The sequence below is a fragment of the Aethalodelphis obliquidens genome, unplaced genomic scaffold (assembly GCF_003676395.1).
Source record: "Aethalodelphis obliquidens isolate GAN/ISIS:26980383/991018 unplaced genomic scaffold, ASM367639v1 scaffold33, whole genome shotgun sequence".
NCBI lineage: Eukaryota > Metazoa > Chordata > Mammalia > Artiodactyla > Delphinidae > Aethalodelphis > Aethalodelphis obliquidens.
In genome coordinates this window covers 18,126,852-18,152,088 of record NW_020837977.1, presented here as the reverse complement: position 1 = coordinate 18,152,088, position 25,237 = coordinate 18,126,852, and the positions used below count along the sequence as shown (strand labels likewise).

General features: G+C 45.7%; 1 protein-coding gene and 1 long non-coding RNA gene across 2 annotated transcripts; one reads left to right on the top strand and one right to left on the bottom strand.

The window, feature by feature from the left end:
- Positions 1 to 5,842: 5,842 nt before the first annotated feature.
- Positions 5,843 to 8,652, bottom strand: LOC113631542 (uncharacterized). The gene is made up of 3 exons (XR_003437416.1): positions 7,890 to 8,652; positions 7,191 to 7,337; positions 5,843 to 6,204 (listed from the first exon to the last, which is right to left on the bottom strand). It is a non-coding gene; the product is annotated as an uncharacterized LOC113631542 (long non-coding RNA).
- An 11,353-nt stretch (positions 8,653 to 20,005) lies between these two features.
- SOX17 (SRY-box transcription factor 17) lies at positions 20,006 to 22,469 on the top strand. Its single transcript, XM_027128089.1, has 2 exons — positions 20,006 to 20,576; positions 21,163 to 22,469. Exons 1-2 carry the CDS (start codon positions 20,270 to 20,272, stop codon positions 22,089 to 22,091), a joined length of 1,236 nt encoding a protein of 411 aa, XP_026983890.1. The 5' UTR covers positions 20,006 to 20,269; the 3' UTR covers positions 22,092 to 22,469.
- The last annotated feature ends 2,768 nt before the right edge of the window (positions 22,470 to 25,237 follow it).

Sequence of the window (25,237 nt, the reverse complement as noted above, 5' to 3'; positions counted from 1 at the left end):
TCTACAAGGTGTGATTCCTCCAGAAAACAATTTCACAAGATGGTTCTCTCCCTCTCCCTCCATCTTCCCTTCCTTCTTCTGCCCTGGAAGTTGGCCAGCAAGATTATTTATGGCCCCTGGTTCACATCACACCTTAATAATAAACAGGGGCAGTTTCCCTTTGTTTTCCAACTTCAACAGCACGGTAGTTAAAAATTGGCCGCCATCAGAAAGCTCTTTCTCCGGGTCTAATGTGCTGTGCTGTGTGTATACATGATTAACCAGGACAATACGTACAGCAAAGAAACCAGGGGAGAGATTTATTGATTCTGGCTGCAACACATTGAAAAGTAACCCTGAACACTTGGTGAGTCCGTAATGAGTTCCACACATCAGCCTGGGAACCAGCGTAGCACGTCCATTTAGTTGATCTAACTTAATAAAGTAATTCCAGTGTAAAAAGTAGGTCAAAACGATGACATTCTAAAATTCAAAGTTCTTTTTTTTTTTGGCTAAGAGAAATGCATTTATTTTAAATGGGATTAATGAATTTGGTAGAAGATGATATTTTGTTAGATATATATATATATTTTTTTAATAGATTTATTTATTTATTTATTTTTGGCCGCGTTGGGTCTTTGTTACTGTGTGCAGGTTTTCTCTAGTTGCGGCGAGCAGGGGTTACTCTTTGTGGCTGTGCATGGGCTTCTCATTGTGGTGGCTTCTCTTGTTGCGGAGCACCGGCTCTAGGCACGTTGGCTTCAGTAGTTGTGGTACGTGGGCTCAGTAGTTGTGGTCCACGGGCTCTAGAGAGCAGCCTCAGTAATTGTGGCGCATGGGCTTAGTTGCTCCACGGCATGTGGGATCTTCCCGGACCAAGGCTTGAACCCGTGACCCCTGCATTGGCAGGCGGATTCTCAACCACTGCGCCACCAGGGAAGCCCCTTGTTAGATATTTTGAAGGTCCCTCTGCTAACGAATACTTTGTGATTGATTAGGGATGAATGAGTGTCTCCAAGTTCAGAGCAGATTCCAAGTAACCTTCAGTGACTCGGCTCTTCTACAAAATGTCTCTGCCTCTGATGAGTCAAAATTCAAATTGAGACTGTAAACCAGAACATAGAATTATTTAGTGTCGTTCACAGTATAGAACAGAATTCTGTTCTGATATCCAGCCTATTTGAATTCAATGTTATCTGACGCTATTAAGAGGCTTTGTTTTCTGAGATTAGATATAAGCTTTAAAAAAAAATCTGAATAATGGGAATAGTATAGAGAGCAATAATTATTAAACCTTTTCCTCCACCAATTAACATTCTGAAGTCAGAAATGGAGAGACTGTATGTGATAAGCACATGTGATAGCAAATTTCTAACTTAATGTTCAAACTCAGATTTTTCACTGTGGATTTTTTGTTGTTGTTGGTTTGTTTGTTTTGTTTAAGCACCATAAAAGGAATATGTCTTTTCTTGGATATTAAATTTTATTCATAATGTTTTTCTGTTTATGGTAGGAATTAACTGGTTCTATAAAAGTAGAGAATTCCATTTTTATGGGAAGAGGAAAAATAGATTAAAGTAGGTAAAGTTAAATCATCCACTTGGTTGTTGAGAAATCTTGATTCTTTTTAAGGCTGCAGCCCCCCCCCCTTTTTTTCCTGGCCAAAAATAAAAGGGACTAAGTTCCCCAAAGTGTGGGGTAATAAAAGAACCAAAAATGAGTAAAATTTTCATTCTGACCACAGTATACTGCTTGTTTTGGTAGGAAAAAAACCCACAGATTTCAAAACTGAATAGTAAGCTTTTGGTTTGTTTACCAATAGAAGAACCCTTGTTTCATCTTCTAACGAGCGTTCCCAAACAGAAAACTTACCACAATCAATTTTAGAAAAATATTTCTCTTTGAGGCAAGAAGGACAAATTCGATGTTTAAACAGGAGCCAGTAAAGACCCTCGGTCTGGAGGAAGGAGGCCGACATTCCCCACACCCGAGACGCCTCGCTTCACAACGAAACGGCAGTGTTCTTGCACCCAAGTAGAACCCTCTAGAAATTCCGACGTTAGGGCATATTGCCACGGACACCCATGCTTAAATCTGAAAACACTCTGGTTAGTATAGAGCTCCATTTGTAGAGAAATAATTATTCTCTTTGTCATTTGGAGTCGTCAGGCACCTAAAGAAAGCTTTTTCACCCAGAACATGGTCATGATCTTTTAAAATCCATTTGTAAAACGATTTCACGTCTTATGTAAAAAGATAAAATATTGACTACTGATGAAAATTTTCCTCCTACACAAATATTTTTCAAGCTCATTTACCCCCCGACCTTACTTAATATCACTAAACATTAAACAAAAATTTTCTGAAATATTTCATCAAGTCCCAAAATGAACAAGTGAGATTGGGGAAAATCACTAACCAGCACGTATTAGGGAAGGGAAAGAAGGTTGTATGTTAAAATTTCTTGCCATTCCTACAATTACAAGTGTCATTTTCAAAAATTTAATCTTTATTTTATATTGGAGGATAGTTGATTTACAATGTTGTGTTAGTTTCAGGTGTACAGCTAATGATTCAGTTATACATATATCCATTCTTTTTCAGATTCTTTTCCCATATAGGTTATTACAGAGTATTGAGTAGAGTGCCCTGTGCTGTACAGTAGGTCCCTGTTGATCATCTATTTTACATATAGTAGTGTGACAAGTGTCATTTTTAAGTTGATTAACTTAAGGTAAACTTATCTTTTTTCTCTTTTTAAAGTTCATCCATGTTCCCAAACCTCACTGCCATTTAATCTTAGTAAGACTGAAAAGAGAGGGTGAAAACTCATTTTACCCATTCCAGGCAGGAGGGTGGGAGGAGAGGAAACATTTAGAATTCTGAAGTAGATTTATAGAATGCTTTAAGGAAGCTCCCAAGTACCAATGAATTCAAGCTTAAAATAAGACATGAAATAGTAAAGTTTAAAAGCAAACTTGTCAGATGATAACATTATCCTATGACTAATCATAAATCAGTTAGTTTATGTGCTAGAGCCCTTTTCTATCAACTACCCTGGGAGAGAAACTAATCCATTCCTTGCCAAGTGGAAATGTGCCTGGGGAGGAAAACCGTCCCGACTGGTGTTGTCTAACCAGGTGCATCTTCCAACCAGTGTTCAATTTCAAATAAAACGTTTAATATCTGAGTCTTTTCCAGATAGTCCCTGACTTCTAATTTTTTAAGTAAGAGCTTTATGGAGATATAATTTACATACTATACAATTCACCCATTTAAAGTGTACAATTCAGTGGTTTTTAGTAAGTTCAGTTGTGCAATCATCACCACAGTCAAGTTTATAACATTTTCATCACCCCAAGAAGAAACCCCATTCCAGCTCCTTTATTACTCCCCCCTCCCCAGCCCTAAGCAACTGATGTTAATCTATTTTCTGTCTATGGAGTTACCTATTCTAGACATTTCATATAAATGGAATCACACAGGATGTGATCTTTTGTGACTGGCTTCTTCACTCAGCATCGTGTGTTTTCAAGGTTTAATGTCTAATTAAAAAAACCAACTTTCATTTGGGAAGAATTTCAAACTTACAGAAGAGTTACTAAAACAAAAATTGTACAAAAAAGGGGGAAGGGAGTGGGGGAGGGATGGACTGGGAGTTTGGGATTCGCGGATGCAAACTATTACCTATAGGATGGATAAACAACAAGGTCCTACTGTGTAGCACAGGGAACTATATTTAATATGCTGTGATAAACCATAATGGAAAAGAATATGAAAAAGAATTATATGTATAACTGAATCATTTTGCTGTAGAGTAGAAATTAACACAATGGTATAAATCAACTATACTTCAATAAAATAAATTTTTAAAAAATTGCGCAGAAAAGGTCCATAAGTCACTTTTCCATATTAATCTATTGTTAATCAGATGTCTAAAGGCTTTATGTCTGTTACCACAGCAATAAAACCTTTTTTTAAAAAATTATATTTATTTAATGAATGTTTGTAAATAATTTGGATTGCCATTTTGAACCTTCTTAACATGACTTGAAACCCAGGGGCTACCTGGGTGGTAGACATGCGCTTGATACAGGCCAACCGATTTTTGTTATGTGCCCAGCGGTACATGAGATTGTAAGACTTTAGAAACTGAAATGAACTGAAGTGAACACACAAGAAACAGGATTTCAGGCGGCCAGGAAGATACCACGCCCCTTCCCACCGTTCTTATCAGATTGGACTTACAATCAATCAGCATCTAGTAAGCATCTCATTTTGTGTCCCAAAGTGGTATAAAGTGATATAAGAAGGAAGAAGCCAGATGGTCAGTTTTCACAAAAATAACCAACTGCACTATACTGTGGCCTGAACTCTGTTAACAAAATTACGAAAAATATCTATGGGACGCATAAATAATTAATTCTTTCTGGGAGGAAGATGCTGTAGGAATCACAGAAGGGGATGCACCTCAAGAAAGCTTTGAGACAATTTTTTTCCTACTGGCCAAAGGCATTAAAGATGGCCCAGGCTACGTCTTTTTATGGAAAAAGTGATAAGATGAAGTTAAGTAGGTCTTTTCCCCTGAAGTTTCATTATTTTACAATAATCAGGGAGCTAAGAACCTAAGGCAGCTTTTTTAGTTTGTGTTTTAGGAAAAATAGTACTCAGGGTACCCTAAATGTAAACTAGCATACATTACAGCTTTCCTCTATGTTGCAGCAATTCTAGTGCACACCATTTACAGTTTACTACTTTTAATATGTTAAAGCAATGTTTCCCAGCCCTGGAAATGGCCCCAACGTTTCCCAGCCCAGGACCACTAGGATGCTTGTACTACAAATTCCTGGGGCCATCTCCAGGTTGAACAGAATCTCTGTTGAGAGAAGTCTGGGAAACTGTTTGGAACATGTTCCCCTAGGAGTTTATGATGATAAGCTAAATTTAGAGTACTGTGTTACTATGTTCATTACCAAAACTTAGTTTATGGACATGGAAAGTGTTACTGCAAAAATATTGAATAAAAAGCATGTTGTCCTAAGTCTTCAAGGCAGGCTGAGTGCTCTAGTAACCTAAGGGAATTGAAGGCCTTTCCAGCAGTGCAGGAATCATCAGTGGCTAAAAGGAAGATGGTAGAGTGGCGTTTGTGCATGTGTGAAGCTGTGTGGACAGTGTGGAATGGTGGAAAAGCATAAATTGTGGAATCAAAGGATCCGGTCCTTCCTAGATTTGTGACTCTCGTGAATCATTTCATCTCCCTGAACCTCATTTTCCTCTTGTGAAAAATAAAATAAAAGAAAGAAGTTTACAGTAGTTAGGACATGGAAGTAACCTAAATGTCCATCAACGGAGGAACGGATAAAGAAGATGTGGTACATAGATACAGTGGAATATTACTCAGCCATGAAAAAGAACAAAATAATGCCATTTGCAGCGACATAGATGGACCTAGAGATTATCATACTGAGTGAAGTAAGTCAGACAGAGAAAGACAAATACCATATGATATTGCTTGTATGTGGAATCTAAAAAAATGGTACAAATGAACCTATTTACAAAACAGAAATAGAGTCACAGATGTAGAAAACAAACTTCTGGTTACCAGGGGAAAAAGGAGGGAAGGGATAAATTGGGAGATCGAGATTGACATATACACACTACTATATATAAAATAGGTAACTAAAAAGAACTTACTGTATAGAACAGGGAACTCTACTCAATACTCTGTAATGACCTACATGGGAAAAGAATCTATAAAAGAGTGGATATATATATATATGTGTAACTGATTCACTTTGCTGTACAGCAGAAACTAACACAACATTGTAAATCAACTATACTCCAATAAAATTTTTTAAAAAAGAAGAATATTATAGTAGGGTTATTTTGAAGATTAAATTGAAGTTTGTATATAAAAATACTTTACGAAGTACTGTATAAATATTAATTATTATGTTATGTAAAACAACAAATCACTTTTCCACATTCATGTCCTTTAAAAAGCAACACTTTTTTTTTTTAAGGAACCAACATACCACTTTAAATGTACTATGCAAGTCCATTATATCTGAAAATAAATCTACAGAGGAAACAATTTTTCTTTTTGGTGTATTACTCCAGGTTGTAGCAGTTTTGATAGTGTCACAATTTTAGGTCTCCTCCTTACAGAAAGTTCTTGCTCTAAAAGACTTGAAGACATTTGTAGATGCCTGGTTTAGAGAAAACCTACGGATACATGAAACAGTAAAATAAGAGAATTTGAAGATCATTTGAATTCAAGAAAGCTATTTATAAAAAAATTTAAAACTGAGGGAATACTACTAGACAATTCAAGCACCTTTGAGAGCCCAGCTAATTGCAATTTAGAATGGAAAATATTTTGGAAACAGTATCTGCCTGGAAAATACAAATTCCCATCAATTAACGATTTAAAACCCTCTGTCTGAACAAAGGCCTTAGTATGGTGATAATATATGTGATACCAAAAAAGTCAATATTTTATTATATGGAAATATTTTCAATACATGGAAACTTGCGATCACAGCTCTTTGTCGATAGTGATGGGAACAAAAGGAAGATGGGAACCGGGGGTGGGGGGGGGGGATTTGTGACAGCCAGAATTCCAAGCGTACTGGTCAAGTTAGAAGTCAGAATGAGTTGGGGGATGGGGTGAGCAGAATTTGGCCGAAGAGCCTGATCCTGTTACAAGACGAAGGGCGCCCCACAAGTCAGGGAGGGAGCCCACACCGTCTACAGGAACAGTACTCTGCAGCCTGTGTGTTGTCATAGCTGCAAACACTTTAGGTGAAGGACTGCAGCCTTTAGCTTTGGCTTCTGGTATCAGATGCCCCAAACTGACTATTAGAAACTTCAGTTTCTCCATGTGTAAAACAACAACATTGTGTGTGTGTGTGTGTGTGTGTGTGTGTGTGTGTGTATGTATAGAAATTATACTGTATCACAAATATTATATCCCATATATTCTGTTATCTACATGATGTGTGGGAGTAGTTACAGCTAATAATATAGCTGGCATCAGAAGAAAGAATTCACATCGGTGACTTAGAAGCAGGTCACCGTAAGGTGACGTGACCCTAAGAGGTCCAGCTGCCCGTGCTTTCCTCTTTGCCCCCAGTTCGCTCGCCAGGCTTCCCCTCCTGCCCAGACACTAGCCCCCAGCAGCGAAGCTGAAAGCGTTCATCCCCACTCACCGCCGAGGCCGCAGGTCTGACTGTCAAGGCAAACAACCCCGTTGTTCAGCAGCGAATAATGTCAATAAACGGCTCATTGTTGACTTGGTGCTTATCAGTGAGAGAAGTTCTCATCTAGTATCACTCTTATAATCCATTGAGTATCTCCTTTAAAAAAAAAAAAAGAAAGAACTGGGGACCTAAAACGGCTAAGTGAGGAAGGGGCTGCGGGTTTAAGGCCGGTTCCCCCCCGGGGCGGGGGGGCGGCGGTGCTGAGGTCTGCAGCCCGGGGGGGTGGGGTGGGGGGTCGGGGCTGGGATGCAGGATGCGGATGCGGTACCCTGCCTGGCGGGAAGCAGCTCGGAACTTTAGGAGCAATTTGAGGATAGGTTGATGTCTAAGGACCCGCGTAATAAAAAGTGTGAGCTTGTATTTTGCATGGCTTCGTTATTTTATTTTTCTAGTGATTTTGTTAAAGCTGTATTTTAAAACTATCAACGGGTGACAGATTGGAAATAAGGGAAAACCGGATCCTTCTGCACGACTACTTGGAGAAGCCCTGCTTTGGAGAACGGTTCATTCTGATCAGCATTTCAACTACGGAGTCATTTTCTCCGTAGAAGAGTGACCCCGGGCGTGATGGGAGGGGGTGGGGAACGGGCGCGGGTGCTCAGATCTCCCGCCTGTTTGCGGTGGGCGGTGGGATCTTTCTTAGTGAACCTGCAGGTGGCTGCGCAGAGATTCCTTCCTCCCAGCTCCTGGCTCCAGGTGAGCCAGTGGTCTCATCCCTTCAGCAAACACCTTCAAAGAGCCGGCTGCAGATACGAAGATTGGCCTTCTCCAAACACAGCGAGATCGTGGAGGGGGGAGGAGGTGAAAATCATATTCTTAATCACAAACAAACACAATTAACTGGCAACTGGATTAAGATACCTAATCAGTCCAAATTATCTAGAGGCTCTTATAACCATCACCCTTCTTTTGAAAGTTCTTAGTTACTTTGGGAGATAATGCTCTGTTAATGAAATATGTGTCCAGAGGGAACATTCCTCTTCTTAAAGTGACAGGATGAGGCTTCAATAAAAGCAATATAAACTCTAAGAGAAAAGCGTGTTCTCCAGAAAAAGACATGACAAGGCACAAAGGCCAGCCAGCAGTCCAAGCGTCCGCAGTTTTGGTCCCACTGAGGGCAGGGGGAATCCTCTGATGAGCTGTCTCAGGCCATCTTTCATTCATTCAACAAACCTTGTTGAGGTCCTATGATGTTCTGGGCACAGGGATCCAGCAGTGCACAACAAAGGTAACGTTTCAGGGAGCTAGCATTGTAATGCGGAGAGGGAGAGACAATAAACAGATAGATATACAATATGATGCCTGCTAAGAACAGTGCTTTAGGAAATTATAAACCAAGTGGGAGAAGAGAGTATGAGAAGTTTGTGGAGGTGGTGGCAGACACTGGCTATTTTAGGTAGGATGGTCTCCCAGAGTAGGTGTCCTCGGATGAGGGAGCTAGCCATAGGAAGATCTGGGGGCCTCGGTTCCATGCAGAGGGAAGAGAACATAGGAAAGAAAGAGCTTGGCATGTTTTAGAAGCAGCCAGAGGCCAGAATATAGCAGACGTGGAAGAGAGCAGTGAGAGGTGAGAGTAGAGAGGTAGGAAAGAACCATTGTATGTGGGGTGTATAGGGGCTGCGCGGGCTGCCATAATGGACAGGTATTTACACGTGATTGAACTGGCATTGGTGATTATATGTCATGTACGTGCATTGGAAATGTTCACCATTAAAGTGTACCCAAATCAAAGGCCAGGCAAAAGTTGGAAAGTATTTACTAATTATCTTTATAAATATCCTATTATAATTCATTTGTTAAATTGAATAAGTATTGGCAAAATCAAATTAGCAGAGGTCCTTGAACTACTGAAGACTTAAACTGCTCAAGAATTAAAGCTTCGGTCTGAACAACCATCCTGAACCTGAACTTAAACTGCTCAAGAATTAAAGCTTCGGTCTGAACAACCATCCTGAAACTGAACTGGTATATTAGGTATGTTTTGTAAGTCTCACTACATACAATGCCCAAACCAGTTAATACACACACGTATGATTAATGTTTGTTAAAGCATTCATGCTTCAAGTCTTTGCCTAACCAGAGGCTGCCCCTTCTAGCTCTGGGATGTTTTATCATCACCCTTTCTGTAGAAATGACCCAGTAAGATTTTCCTGTTTTAGTTTTGGAAAAGGAGGAAAGACATGGCAAGGAGAGAGGAGCTTGGTAGGTGCCCTTGGCTGTCCATTGCAGCTGAACTTGGACCTGCTCACCGGCAGGGTTTCAGGAGCTGCCAGGGGTGCATCTCCTGGGCTCTGCAGAGAGAGAGCAGCCGTGGAGGGGGCAGTGTTTGGGGGTGCCGAGCCTGACTTGGAGGCTCAGGGGTTGGTTTTCATATTAATACAGTTCCACAGAACTCTCTCTCACACCAAAGATGAAAATGACTCATGGGAGTTCAGTCATGCATAGAAGCAGTGTAAATTAGATTGGCCAACCTCTGAACTTGGGGCAAGTCATGAAATCTGACTTGGTATGCATGGTTTTCTCCGTCTAAGATCATGGAGAGTAATGTGTGTGGGTGTGGCTGACAGAGGGGAGAGGCACTGTACTTACGAAGTATTTCCTCAAAGCTGCCACAAATTCTATGAACGCTTCTGGAAAATATTATTTAATCCTTACTCCCCTTTCTTCCTTATCGTTTTTAGCAAAAGAAAACCTACTAGGTCAAGCCAGTCTCTAGTTTTGCTCTAGCCATGACTGAAAGCCCAAGAAACACTTTTTGGTACAATCTTGTACTTTCAAAAGTGTGGGTGACCCCATCCCAAACAAACAAAAATAGTGCCTTGGGTTTTTTTTTGTGTTTAATTGACTCCTGAGGAATTTGCCAGCAAGGAAAGATAGTAAAGAAGGAAATTTTGATACTATAGTTTATGGTCACATTTTATACTTAAAATAATTTTACAATCAATTTAAATGAGTAATTATTATTTCTTTGCTTTGCTTTTGAACATGAAAACAGTGGAGCATTGCAGGAGATCTGCACAGAGGTGCTGGTGTGCCCGGAAACCAAGCAAGCAGGTGGGGTAGCTGGGAGACAGGTTACAGCCAGCAAATAACAGATACATTGAGAATAGTGGGAGGCGGTTCCTTACTGTCAGAAAAGGGATTTAAAAATACACAAAGGAAGCAGGCTAGCGAGAATCCTGAGATGTTGGGTTGGAATGGGAGGTATCTTCAATTAACTCATGGTTTTAATAGATATAGAAATAACTACAGATATATGTGCGTATGCACGCACACGTATGCGTATGTTTCCTAGCTCTCTCTGCTGAGAGTATCTAGAAGCGATGATACCCCAGTACCAATGAGAATCCAGATTTTGGTTTCTAATCGCCATCCTTCACTAAAAGATGCTCTTGACTCCTTGGACAAATGACTGAATCAGGGTTGAGGCAGGAAAAATAAAAGATGAGCCTGGACTATCTTGTTATGCCAAAAACTAAGGAAATAGTCAAAGGATGATAAGGACATATCGAAAGGATACAGGAACCATCTTGAAAGTTGCGCCACTGGCCAAATCAGTGACAAGCAGACCACCCAAACAAATAATATTAGTTATGGACGATAAACCACTGAATAAAGCAGGAATCCACGAGCCCATACTAATCTAAAGGAAAGGAACACTTCCTTACAGTAGAAGGAACACATACATACAGAGGAATGATGGGAATACAAAACCACCACTCCTCACCCAAGCAAGCGGATGCTAAGGCAGGTGGGTGGAGGCGTGATGAGGATATTAGCATAACATAGAGCAGAGTTCTCCCTACAGAAAACACTTATCCATTGCACAGGGGAAAATGGTGGCTTGAAGCTGGAGAAACTGGACAGATACCAACCTGATCAGGTGGTCAAGGTGAACTCAGCAGTGATGATGCGGCTGACAGGTAGCCTCCCTTATCCTGCCCTGGGAAGGGCACACCACCACGTCTGTGGTTTTCCTGCCAAGAATGCAGGAGCCCATACCAGACAGACTGGTCCTGGGACCCCATTGGAACGAAAGCCCCTCACTCTTTAAAACCATAAAGGAACTGTTTCAGATGCAAACCGAAAGAGACATGATATCTAAGGGCAATGTGTGATCTTGGATGGAATGCTGGACCAGAAAGAAACAGTCTTTGTGGGAGCAGTTTGCAAACTTTGAATTGGGCAAGTGGCTCAGCTGGTAGTGATGTATGGTAGGAATGTTAATTTCCTGACTTGTTTGGTTATTTGATGTCTGGTTATATGGGAGAGTGTCCTCTGGAGTATTTAGAGTGAGTGAGACACCATGTCACAGCCTGCTCTCAAATGGTTCAGAAAAAGGCTAATGGCACACATACAGACATACATACACATGTTTTTGTTGTTGTTGTTGTTGTTTGTTTGTGGTACGCGGGCCTCTCACTGTTGTGGCCTCTCCCATTGCGGAGCACAGGCTCCAGACGCGTAGGCTCAGTGGCCATGGCTCACGGGCCCAGCCGCTCCCTGGCATGTGGGATCCTCCCGGACCGGGGCACGAACCCGCGTCCCCTGCATCGGCAGGCGGACTCTCAACCACTGCGCCACCAGGGAAGCCCCATACACATGTTTTAATGCATAAGATATAACATATTATAATGATGTATTACATATTTATGTAGTGTCTACAACATATCAGTATATGTTAATATGTTCTATGATAAATATGATTACATATTTATATTGTTATATCCATTTACATATTTTTAGAAAATGTGGGGAATTTTTTTTTTTTTTTTAGATTGAGATGGAGCAAAAGCGGTAAAATGCTAAGAAATTGAAGAGTTTCCTTGAAGGTGATACAGTTCTTTATACTATTCTTGCAACTTCTCTGTAAGTTTGAAATTATTTCAAAATAAATGATTTAAAAAGAATGCTGTGTATTTACATAGCTGTATGAGTAACAAATGCTTTCATATATTAGTGTAATATGTGATATTTCCCGTGTAAGGCATTCCCATGTTTCCAAACTCTCACTAGGATAATTTTACAGAACTTGAAAAGCAGGGATGGGTTATGCAGTTCTTTTCAACCCTAAGATTCCATACATGTCAGGTGAGTTCCAAGGAAATGTTACATCATAAGAAAGTGTCCAAAAGAATGGGTTGTCTATTTGTCTCCAAATTTCAGTTTTAAATTAACCACTGGGGAAAAAAAAGAAAGAAAAAAAAATTAACCACTGAAATAATCTATATTTACTAAAATAATGGTTATTCAGTAAATCTATAGCCTTAGTTCATAAAAACAGAATCTGGTTTGCCCTGGATCAAAGGTGGGGCCCTTTGTGCAGTAGTTTTTTAAAAAGTTTTTGCTCTCAAAGCAGCAGCATTCCATTATAAGCCAGAAAAGTAGCCTTCTTTACAATCCCTATTTCCATTTTATCTCAATTTGCTATTTTTTTTTCTGTACAAAGAATCTTCTGTAAACGCATATACACCCAGACATCTGCAGACACACACACTAACCCAGTTTCACTGAGCACTTTTACTTTGCAAAACTTCGTGATTATTTATTCTCTTCTTTATCTGGAACAGTTGGGAAGAGACCGGGCATTTTCTTCTTCCTTTTTTGAGAAAACTGAGGCTGAGACAGTTTAAGTGACTGGCAGTGTACCTGGCAGCAAGTTACTGAACAACCAAGACTAGAATTTGGGATCTTTTCACAATGAAAGATCTAGACAAGGTTTGTACATTTGTGGGTTATTCTTCCTCTAAACACGAGTCCCGGCCATAGTTATCACGATTGGACTTTGTCTCTATGCCTTTAGGAGAAGAACCTAGCCTGACCCAGGTTAAATGCTCACGCAAGGTGTCTTTGCATTTCAAAGATCTTTTAATGGAATACCGAATGCTTTACAATTCTATGTATTTGTTTCCTGGCCAGTCTTCACAGAGTTTTAGAAGGTTGACATGCACAAAACAAAGATTTTTATGTCACCACCAAAGTAAAAATGTTGACATTCAAATGTAATTAGAAAATGCACAATAGTTTATAGACCTCTGAAAAGCTTTTGCCAGTGTAACAGATAATTTTGATTAAAGCATGATAACATTGGTTATTACTAGTTATCATAGATGCTACATTTAAAAATTCCATTAATTTTTTCCTTGAAAACATTTGTTTATCTGTAACAATGCATTAACCTTCAGTATCACAGTAGCCTTTTCTTATTTATTCTCCCAATATGTCTTCATATGCTAACATGCATTAATTTAAATTTTATTTTATTATTCAATACCTGGGTAATGCTTGCTATGTGCCAGGTCCTAGCAATTAACTCGTTTCATCCACATAAAACTCTCTGAGGTCATTGCTATAATTACCCTTCACTTTACAGAGGAGATACAGAGAGGTGTAGCAATATGTCCAAGGATGCATAGCTGGTAAGCTGCAGAACTATGATTCGATACCCAGCAGTTTGACTCCCAAATCTGTGCTCATAACCAATATACCATGCTGTAGTGAGCCGCAGACTTACAGGTGCTGGGGAATTATTTGTTGGTTAAATGAATAGATGATTCTCTTGTCTCTTATACTAATTTGAAAACATTAATCAAATTACCCAATTGCTCTGTATCTCAATTTTCCATTTCATAAAATAGAATTGATAATATTTGCCATCCATTTCTCTCCCAAACGACAGTACGAATGGAGGAATGTACTTTACCTAGCTGCTACGTGTATGTTTTTATGCACCCAAAGACTTGGTCAGCGGTACATCTAGAGGAGACCAACAGCATAGATCTTAAACATGTGACAAGACCACACAACTTGGCGTAATTAACTACATCTCTTTCAGTCTGAATGAAGTACAGGGGCAGAGCTTCAGAGACCCAAACTTCCTTATATGTGAACTTTATCCTCATATAACTTTGAACTGTTTTCATTTTTTCGGCTGAATTAGAATTTGTAAAAAATAATACTCAAATTAAATGAGATGTCATCTACGGCTTAGATTATGTGATCTAATAAAAATACCTAATTATAGATCTTCTAAATGAAAATGCTTTCTTGTTACAGCCCTGTATCTCTGCTACTAAAAAAAATTATTGTGACCTGGTTAGGAACCACATTGGAAGTTTCTGTGCCAAGAGTCCTTAATCCATCCCTACCTACCTGCTGGCTTTATTGGGTTCCTACAAATCCCTTCAGGTCCTTCACTGGTTACAGACATGGCATGGAAAGAAATTCAAAACAAGGCCCATCCGTGTTAACAGCAAGGGCAAACAGGTGATGCAAGCATCCTGGTCATCTGACCTCAAGCAGGTGACCTATTATTTCTGTTTCAATCTCCTCTTCTGAAAAATGGGGATAATAACAAAAGCTGCCCTGCCTACCACCAGGGCTGTCCTGAAGCTCTGACGAGTTAACGTACATGAAACTGCTTTGTAAACTGTAATCTATGAGTACAAACAAATTAATACTCAAGGTTTTGTTTTTGAAAAGTCCCCCAAAGATAGAAATTTATTTATGCACATAGCCACAAGAAAAAATTTCCATGTACATTCTTGGCGTGGACTTCCATGCTGAGTGGGTTCAGAAGAGCCAGAGGACTCGAGTTAAACCTCAGAAGAGGAGACATTTCAGGTGCTTAGTGCCTGGACACTGACCCTCTGGGGAAGGAGAGGATGAGAGAGAATAGGGTAGGTCTGAAGTCTGATGACCGCATGTCTACACAGATGTGTCTTAGATGAGAACAGTCTTTACTGAGGTTTATGGAGATAATTCTTAGCGCCTTGCCAACCAAAGAAGATGACCCCATGACCGGATCAAAGACAACCGTTATAGTACCCTTGAGCATTTATTACATGCCAATGGACTGTGTGTGCTTGAGGATATAAAGAGGCTGTTAAGGGCGGGGAAAGATAAATCAGGAGATTGGGACTGACATATACACACTACTGTATATAGAAGAGATAATCAACAAGGACCTACTGTATAGCACAGGGAACTCTACTCAGTACTCTGTAATAACCTATATGGGAAAAGAATCTAAAAAAGAGTGGATATGTGTATAACTGATTCAGTTTGCTGTACAGCAGAAACTAACACAACATGTAAATCAACTATATTTCCATAAAATAAATAAATAAAATAAAGAGGCTGTTCAAGAGTGTTGACAAAGTTGTTGGCAAGGTTAAGAAATGGGCATAGAAGAAAATTCAGGTAACAGAGGACAACCAAACACTGACTGCACAGGAATCCAGCAAGGATTTCTAGTATGTTCTCTCCTGTTTAGAAACCTTGGAAGCCAACTAGGGTACCATTTCAAAATCTGATATGCTTGTGGTTCAAGTTGCACAGAAAGGTGGATAATGAGTGTGTCAGGAGTGGCCTGTCCTATGACCTATTCACTTTGATCATTTCCATGATCACAGAATGCACACCTTGCCCTAACCAACCACCTGGCAAAATCCAGCCCTGCTGACAAGAGAAACTTGGCAAGCCGGAGTTTCCAGGGTAGAAAGGCCACCTATTACAGTACTTCTACTAGAAAAAAAAAATCTCAGAGCGCTTGGCCTACTGATGTCAGGATCACCTTTACTTGCCAGGAACAAATGATTGCGGTACAGAGGGCCTAGAACCCCCCGCTGGACGTGAATCAATCAGAGAGGAAGGCTAATGGTACCGCGCTGTGCATTCCTCCGACGCAGGGGCCGTGTCTGCTCCCCTCTGGGGGGGACTGCAAATGTTCGGCTCACAATGGACATGTTGCTGATAAGACTGTCTGCTTAGTTGACGACACAACTCTACAAGGAAAGCCCTGGCCTCTTCTGGGTGCGAGGAAGGTGGGAAGGTCGGAAGAAGTGGGTGCACAGAAGCCGCTATTGAAATTCCCTTTAGAGTTGAGAGGCCGAGATGGAGGGGACGAGCAAGCCAGTGTGTGGCTGTAATCTGTCCTGGGGACGAGCTGGGCTGCCTTTCCTTAACCCCCAACGGCCTCTCACCTCAGAAGTCTGAGGTTCCCTACGTCGGGGAATAAAGGGAAGGAGCCAGCACTCCAACCCCGGGACCCGAGCTGGGGCGGGAGGCGGGTGCAGAATATAAGAAACACCCCCGCGGACTAGTTTCTGAGCAGGAAAGTGGACCGGGAACAGCGCATTTCCTGCTTCGCCTGTGCAAACCCCAGGCGGGGCCGAGCGGGAACAGGGTTACGGTCGAGGAGTCGCTGGCTGCCAGGGCGGGGTTCGGGGCGGCCTCGAGGGGGTCCGCGGACCAGGGCGAGAGGCCGGGGCGGGATGCAGGCGGAGGGCGTGGGAGAGGGCGTGGGAGCAGAACGCACGCCTCCCTTCCTCGTGCCGAGAGCGCGTCCCCAAAGACACTCTCGGCCCCGCGGGAGAGGCGGGTGCCCCGAGGGGCAGCGTCGGACGCCAGATGCGGGGTCCGCGGGGCTCCGACCCTCGGGGGACTCCCGGGCCGGAGCCGGTGACCGCGATCTCTCAGGCCCTCCTTCCTCCCCACCTCTCCCATGCCGCCCGCGACTTTGGACCTCGCATCCCGGACCCGCGGGGGACCGGCGCGGGGACGGGAAGGAAACGCGCGAGGTACGCAGAGCCGGCCCGCGGCCCTACCTGGGCGGTGCGGAGCCCCGGGCGCGCTGCGTGCCGCGCGCCGCCTTCCGCTCGGCTCCCGGAGGCCGCCGCGGGCGCGCGACTTACAAACGCAAAGGCCTTATTATTGTTCTCTATTCCGGGGATACCACTGTCTGTCCGTTCCCGGCGTCGGCGGCGCGCGCTCCCTCCCCGCTCCCGCGCACTAGCTCTCCGGAGGCGACCCGGATCTGCCCCGGTGCCCACGGCCTTCCCCGGCCGCCGGAGTGTCCTTCGTCCGGCTCCCGCTTCCCGAGCATCGAAACACAAAAGCCTGCCGGAAACCCCCGGCCTGTGCCTGGTCACTCAGGGGTCCGAGCCGCGGCTCGCCACCTACCCGGGTTCATTTCTGCGCCCGCCGGCCACGGGCCCCGAGGGGCAACGGGCACGGCCTCGTGCCGCGCTAGTCGCGTCCTCGCCCAGCCCTTGGGCCTCGGGTCTGGCCTGGGGACCGGGCGTGCCATTAGTAGCCAGGAGCCCAGAGATCTCGGTCCGTGCACTGCGGGCGCGCCTGGCCGGCCGCGTGTACACGGCTCTTCCTCGCGCACTTGTTTGCCCCCCTCCCCCCGCGTAAATCTCTCGTGATGAGAAAAGCAAGGCTCGCAGGAAGCCACTCCGGATGTTTGCTGCTTTTCATGTGGCATTTGTGGCTGGCTCTGATAACGTCCCGAGCTCGACTTCCAACACCGCGTTTAGTAAGGGGACCGAAATAGAAGAGTCCACACACTGCGCAGACCGGTCTGCGGCGCCACCAGCCCCAACACGCTCCCCCCAAATCTATGACAAGTGAAGGATCAGAAGAGATTAGATACAGGTAACGGTATAGTATAGAAGGGCCTAGTCTTGGAAAGGCACCACAATTCCTTCCTATAAATAGAAGTAAATTGCTACTTCATAACCTCCAGGGAGGGTGTTATAAGCAGTAGGGGGAGGGGCGCTAGAATCTAGCTCCAGCTCCATCCTATGGATCCTGTGCTCTCACTTGAATTCTCAGTATCTCACCCAAGAAAAGTCAGTTGTTGGTCTCCAGAACAAGTGCAAATAATAATGGGGAAAACTGCCCCCCCCCGTTTTTTCCCCCATCACTTTCTCGACCCTTGTGGCAGCTCTCTCTGCAGTGAGGTTCCGAGGAGGTACACGAGGATGAAGAAAGTGTACAAGGGTAAATCCGTGCATATACATTTTTTGGACTCACACGTGGATTGTATTTCCTGTACCCTATGTTATGTTTTTATGGAATTAGTCATATAGTTTCATCTAGACAGATAAAATGTATTCTCGAACCGGGATTATTTTTGTTTGGTTTTCAATCTCTATTCTGAGAAAACTCCCATTTGTTCATAGAAACTTTCGCGCTGATAGAAAGTCCTGCTTTGAGATCTCTGAGAAGATATTACTTTGCAGCAGTTAGAGAAGATCACCAAGAAAACAAGGAGCCAGGAGCTGCGTGATAAACTTGTTCTCTCTACTTCTATAGTTTCCTTATCAGATAACCAGCTGTAATGCAGTCTTGCTTAATTTTCAAGCCCATATTTTTCTTTTTCAGAAAAATAAACTCTTAAAGGAAAAGTACATAATCAGTTAAATGTGTTTAAGATTATCAACTGCTTCAAAACCACCAATTAAAAATAACACCTCTCTATTATTTCCTTAAGCAGATTACTTTTTAAATTCTTGTCTGAACCTCAGCGACCCAGGAACTAGAACCACTTTCTGGCCGCTGAAGGTGAGGGAGGGCAGCCAACATCACAGATCCTCACGGAGTTCAAGCTGGCTTAAAACAAGTGTGCAGAAGTTCTTTGGAGAAATAGCAAAGTCAGAGAAACCGAAGGCCAAGTGTTTTCAAAGTTTCTGTTTCTTTGTTTTTATGAATGCCACTAACAAGCGGACTTGATAGATTACTTGTCCCTGTAATATCACACTAGAAGCTGCAGCACTTACCTCCCAGATCCCGGCTGTAAGCCCTAGTTTTTCATCACCCCTTCACAGTAAACAAAGTCTGTTGTAGAGATTGATATATTGGTTTCTTTGCAAAGTTATCTAATTATGCAGGAATGGCCGTGTTCGTTGCTGTAGAAAACAACACAATACACAAACAAGTACACGAATACAGCAGCTTTGCTTAAAGGTTAAGAGCTCCAAGTCTGAGGGCAGACTACTGGAGATGAATTCCACTTGCTGTGATCTCGGACAAGGTCCTTAACCTCTCCGTGCCCCAGTTTCCTCTCCTGTAATATATAATAGCCTCTACCTCATAGGGTTATAAGGATAAACTAGTTTGCTGACGTTTGGAGGGATGGTGTGCTGTATATAAGAGCAATAAGGGCTTGTTTACAAATCCCACTCAGAAGGTTTCTCAGATTGATACAGAAGTTTAACGGTCATTCAGATTTTCATTGCAGTCTAGAGAAACATAGAGGAATCCCCCAGTCATCTGTGAGGGTCACCACCTCAAGCTGACCCTCCAAGCTACAGTTATTTCGCTCCTCAGGAGTTGCTTTCTTTCCTCGAATCGGCAGGCATTTAGATAAATATCACTGCTGTCTTTACCACATTTTAGAAATCAAAACTAAGCCTTGCCTCTTTTACTGAACACATATGAGAAAACTTTATTTACTGTACATTTCACGTACAAATTGTCAAGGGTTGGTTCGTCTTTTTTGGGTAAACGTTTTCATTTCTTCGGAATGACGTTTGTAATCTTGTTTTAGAAAGTAGAATTTACCTCGGACATAGCATTTTGAGTATAGTACAACAAGCACGTTGAGTCCTTGGAAGAGAAAGTATGTTGCAATTTGAAGGCGTCCGTAGGTCTCTCAGAAGAAGGCTAGGTCACCCACCGCTGAAACACCCTCAGCTCCTGGTTTAGTGGATGCTTCGTGTGTTGATCCGAACTGCCGGGACCAAGTGCTTCTGTGCAGCAGTGCGATCAGCACCCGGGAAAGTTTTTCCGAAGTCCCTCTTCCCGGGTCGGAGAGGACGTGGCGCCTAAGCCCGGCTCCAGCCAGTTTTCCCGGGGGCAGGTGTAGCCCTGGGCGCGGGGTCGGGCGGGGGAGGGGAAAGGGCGGGCGTGAGGTTGAGCTGGGACTTGGGACTTGGGCGGCGAGCTGGGCGTGGGCCTAGCGACGCCGGCCCGGCCCGCCCCCGTCGCTCTATTGGCCACGTCTGTGCAGAAAAGGCCCCGCGGCCTAGGGGCGCCCGCAGTGTCACTGGGCCGGCGGGGACGGTAGCTGCGCCGGGGCTGCGATCTGCCAGGGACGCCGGCGGCGGGGTCGGGCCGGGGGGCGCGAGCGGCCCGCGGGGCATCTCCCTCTCTCTCTCCCCACCCCCTCCCTCCCCCCGGTCGGGGGAGGCGGCGTGTCCGGCGGAGGGGCGCGGGGCGCGGGGCAGGGCTGGAGCGCCATGAGCAGCCCGGATGCGGGGTACGCCAGTGACGAGCAGAGCCAGCCCCGGAGCGCGCTGCCCGCCGTGATGGCCGGGCTGGGCCCCTGCCCCTGGGCCGAGTCGCTGAGTCCCCTCGGGGACATGAAGATGAAGGGCGAGGCGGCGGCGAGCAGCGGGGCGCCGGCCGGGACGGCGGGCCGAGCCAAGGGCGAGTCTCGCATCCGGCGGCCGATGAACGCCTTCATGGTGTGGGCGAAGGACGAACGCAAGCGCCTGGCGCAGCAGAACCCGGACCTGCACAACGCCGAGCTGAGCAAGATGCTGGGTGAGTCCGAGCCCGGGACCCAGAGAGTGCGAATCGTGGAGCCGCTTCCTTGAGTCTCACGGGGTGTGGGCCTCGCGCCGGAGGAGGCTGGGGGTGCGCGGCCGCCACGTCCTTCCCTGGGGCCCTCGGTCCCTTCCCGCTTCCCGCTCTCCGAGTCTCCGAACGGCTTTGGGCCTCGGCGCCCGGCTTCCCCGGGTGGCCGGGGCGCGGGTCCAGCGGTCCCGGGAGGCAGCTTCCCCGCGCGTCGGAGTGGCGGCGAGGGTACCCTGGCGCGGAGCTAGCTTGGTCGCGCCCGTCCCCCCGACTCCTCGCCCGGGTGGGGACGCTCTCGGTTCCTCGGACGACCGCGAGCGGTTGAGCGGGAAGCCGCTTCCAGGAGGCGACAGGAAGGCACCCGAGGCCTCGCGTCTTCCTCGAGTGCTCGGCCTCCGCAGGCCCAGCGTTCACCTTCACCTGGACCCCTTCCCCTCCTTGCCCGGGCTGCACAATCCGAGGTCGGAGGCGAGGGCGGTGGGACCAGCTGGGGCCCGGGAGCGGGGCTCCGACCCTAAGCCCGCGCGCCTCTCCACCTCCCGCGCTCCCGCAGGCAAGTCTTGGAAGGCGCTGACGCTGGCGGAGAAGCGGCCCTTCGTGGAGGAGGCCGAGCGGCTGCGCGTGCAGCACATGCAGGACCACCCGAACTACAAGTACCGGCCGCGGCGGCGCAAGCAGGTGAAGCGGCTGAAGCGGGTGGAGGGCGGCTTCCTGCACGGCCTCGCCGAGCCGCCGGCGGCCGCGCTGGGCCCCGAGGGCGGCCGCGTGGCCATGGACGGCCTGGGCCTGCCCTTCCCCGAGCAGGGCTTCCCCGCGGGCCCGCCGCTGCTGCCCCCGCACATGGGCGGCCACTACCGCGACTGCCAGGCTCTGGACGCGCCCCCGCTCGACGGCTACCCGTTGCCCACGCCAGACACGTCCCCGCTGGACGGCGTTGAGCCCGACCCCGCCTTCTTCGCCGCGCCGCTGCCTGGGGACTGTCCGGCCGCCGGGCCCTACAGCTACGCGCAGGCCGCGGACTACGCGGGGCCCCCGGAGCCGCCCGCCGCCGGGCCCCTGCACGCCCGGCTCGGCCCGGAGCCCGCGGGCCCCGCGATGCCGGGCCTCCTGGCGCCCCCCAGCGCCCTGCACATGTACTACGGCGCGATGGGCTCGCCGGCGGCGGCGGCGGCGGCGGGCGGCGGGCGCGGCTTCCAGATGCCACCGCAGCCGCCCCCGCCGGGCCCGGGGCAGCCGTCGCCGCCGCCCGAAGCGCTGCCCTGCCGGGAAGGCGCGGACCCAGGCCAGCCGGCCGAGCTCCTTGGGGAGGTGGACCGCACGGAATTCGAACAGTACCTGCACTTTGTGTGCAAGCCCGAGATGGGGCTCCCCTACCAGGGACACGACTCCGGCGTAAATCTGGCGGACAGCCACGGGGCCATCTCCTCGGTGGTGTCCGACGCCAGCTCCGCGGTGTATTACTGCAACTACCCCGACGTCTGACGGTCCCTTCCGACCCAGCCTGCAGGCCAGAAGCACAAACAGTGTTACACACTTCCTGGAGGAGCTAAGGAAATCCTCAGCCTCATGTCGTGTCATGTTGTTTTGAAGTTGCCTTGGCGTATAATTTATGGTAATTTATTTTGTCTGCCACTCGAACACTTGGGGGGAGAAAAATGTGAGGTGGTGTTTGAAGATCGGTTCAGACACTTGTTTCCCACAGTTGCGTTGTCAAAACCCCACTTCCAAGTTCACGTTCACCAGTTTTCAGTGGGTCCCGGAACAACTTGCTCCGTTTCCCGAAGCTTTATTGATCTAAGAAATTTTATCCCGGGTGTGTTTTTTCGATCTTAAAAATAAATAAATAAATAAAATCTGGAATCCTACTTTTTCACTCTGCTAGCGCCTCTGTCACAAAAGCCAATTTTTGACATCACTGTTAAGTATTTAATAGAATTAGAAATATTTTAATGATGACACTAAATATATAGTCACTGTAAATTTCTCGTTCTCCTGTAATAGTAGACTTGAATGCCTTGAAGGCGAAGCCCTCAGATGAACATTTGTGCGTCCCAGGTTGTCTTTGCTGGGGAAAAAAAAACTCACAGAATGAGCCTGCTGTGCATTTCAAGTGACCCTAGTTCTACAAAGTAATGGTGAATCGTAACACTCTATAAATATTTTCAATTTTAGTATATCACTTTATAAATCAGAGGAGAACATCCAGGTAATTTCGGTTTTCTTGTTGAATCTTGAGATCTGACTAAAGAGGCTTTTGCATTGTCTTTTTTTCTTGTCTGTATTTCACCAAGAGTCTTTAAGCTCCCTCTCAACACCGAACTCACCAATCATCACACATCTACACCTTGGGAAGTAGTGGTGCTGGGTTAAAAATAATTTGAAGGAGTCACAGGAACTAATCAAAATAAAATGTGCATTGTGACCTCAACTGTTATGAAACTTAGCAGCTATCATTTCAATGTGATATTTTGCTATAAACTGCGTACAGGGTCCACTGCAGGCCCTGGCACCAGCAGTTCTTAAGCTTGGGGTGTGGGGGGCAGATCCAGGGATGATTTGCAGGCAGTGTGCTTTACAAATGCAGCTATAGCTGCAGTCCTAGGGCATCACTAACCTGCCCTTACAGGGAAGAAACTGAGTCACAGGTTGTGAAGCAGGTCAGCCTTGCTCGCTGCTGCAGCGCTAATTGTGGCCCTTCCCATCACACTTTGCAGGTGAGACATAAATGGATGGGTACAGATGACCTGTAATGGGCATTTCTTGTGCCAGGTGTTTCATCAGTGCCATTTTGTACTGAATTGGAGCCTGATCGAGCCTGTGAGATTAGGTGCAATTCTCCCCGTTTTGCAAGTGAGGCAAGGAGGCACAGAGCCCTCACCTGCCGTGTACATGGTGAAAGCTTGGTGTTGCAAGTTCTGACAACATATTTGTTCACATTTGTTTTCCTTTGTGCAGGGTGTACCTGTGGGCACCGGGAGAACTTGCATTCTGGTGGTGAGAAACTCTCATTTTCCATGTTGATAAATGCTATAGAGAAAAGGAAGGGGTAGGAATATGGCTTAAAGCATTTATCTTGAGGGTTATCTGAGCTGACATGGTTGGCTGGATTCTCCTGAAGAATGGCAGGGCGTGTGTTTTTTACAAAGGGTTCTGGGGTGTTAGGAATGTTCGGGATGAAGGTTTCGGTGAGGAAAGGTAAGTCTATTTGGTTAGGCGTAACAGAGGTTACCTTAAACATTTGAAATGAAAACGTTCACTCCAGGTTCTGGATATCTCCAATCCAGTTTGTTTGCCTCTGGTACCTTAGCCTTTTCCATTCTTTCTTCCTCTGACCCCAGACAGGTTCTGCTTCCTACATTCCTGGTGGATAAAGTGAGCAGAGGTACCTCACTCAGGTTCAAGGCTGTGTCACCAGTTCAGATCACACCAGGCATTTTAGTGCATACTTGGTTGGCCCAAGGAGACTCAGTTGTATTCTTTGCTGCTGCCTCTCAACAAAGTTTAGAAGATATGGATTTCCCCAGTGGTCCAGTGGTAAAGACTCCGCGCTTCCACTGCAGGGGGCACAGGTTCGATACCTGGTCGGGGAAGTTCTGAGTGCCGGTGCAGTGCGGCCAAAAATAAAATAATTCAGAAGATACACAGGGTAAAGAGGAAAGGAGAAAAGAAAGTGCTTGGGGGAAGAAGTTCTGTGACGTTACATTCTTAACTGCTCACCAGGGACCTGTCAAATAACGAGGGAAATAAGAGCTAAAATTGTTCAGCATTTCCAATGCCCTTAACCCCCAGTGGAGGGAAACTAGTCCTCATGATAATTCTTGGAGGCAGAGGTATGTCATCCATCCCTTGTTTTTCCCCAAGCAGACTCAGGTGAAGCGACCTCAGGTACTAGCTAGTGACTGATTTTTGGTTTACCTTGGAAACAAATACATAAAAGACCCATTGCTTTCCCCCCATCTCTACTTCTGAGATACTTTAGAAGTATGTCGGGAGGTAGAAATCAGGGCAGCTCTCCTGAGTTGTAAGCACTCTTAGTTGTCATGCTTATTTGACTTCGCCTTAGATGATAGTCTACGGAAAGCTAGGAATGCCCTCCCAGATGATAGTCTACGGAAAGCTAGGAATGCCCTCCCAGGGAGCACACACACACGCACATGTGCAATATTTTAGACATAGTTTTAGGCAATTCATGACTCCTCATTACTCATCCAAAGTTTGTAGGAATCCGAAGCCCTCAGGTTTAGAAGCGCTGATGGAGAAGGTTTGTTGGGAAGCATGGCACCCAAGCATTGTAGCAAAAACGTAGTTTCCCTTTCTTTGAAAACACAAAGGGACATCTCAAGAATCCTCTCACGTTACTGAGTTGAATCAAGGAACGCAGGGTTGCGCCCCTCTCACAAAGGCAACTGTGATGCCCCGCCAGATGAAGACACGTCTTTCCCCTTTGTGCAGTGTGGTGGGCGGTGGCTTATCTCCCTACCTTGGGTATTTACATCCTTGTATCAACTCCTCCCACACTTAATCTGGGTTGGACTTGCTACTCTAACCCAATAGAATGCAATCGAAGTGAGGCTGTGCAGGCAACCAGGACCAACCCTCAGGAAGCCTAGGCAGAGTCTCTTGTACTC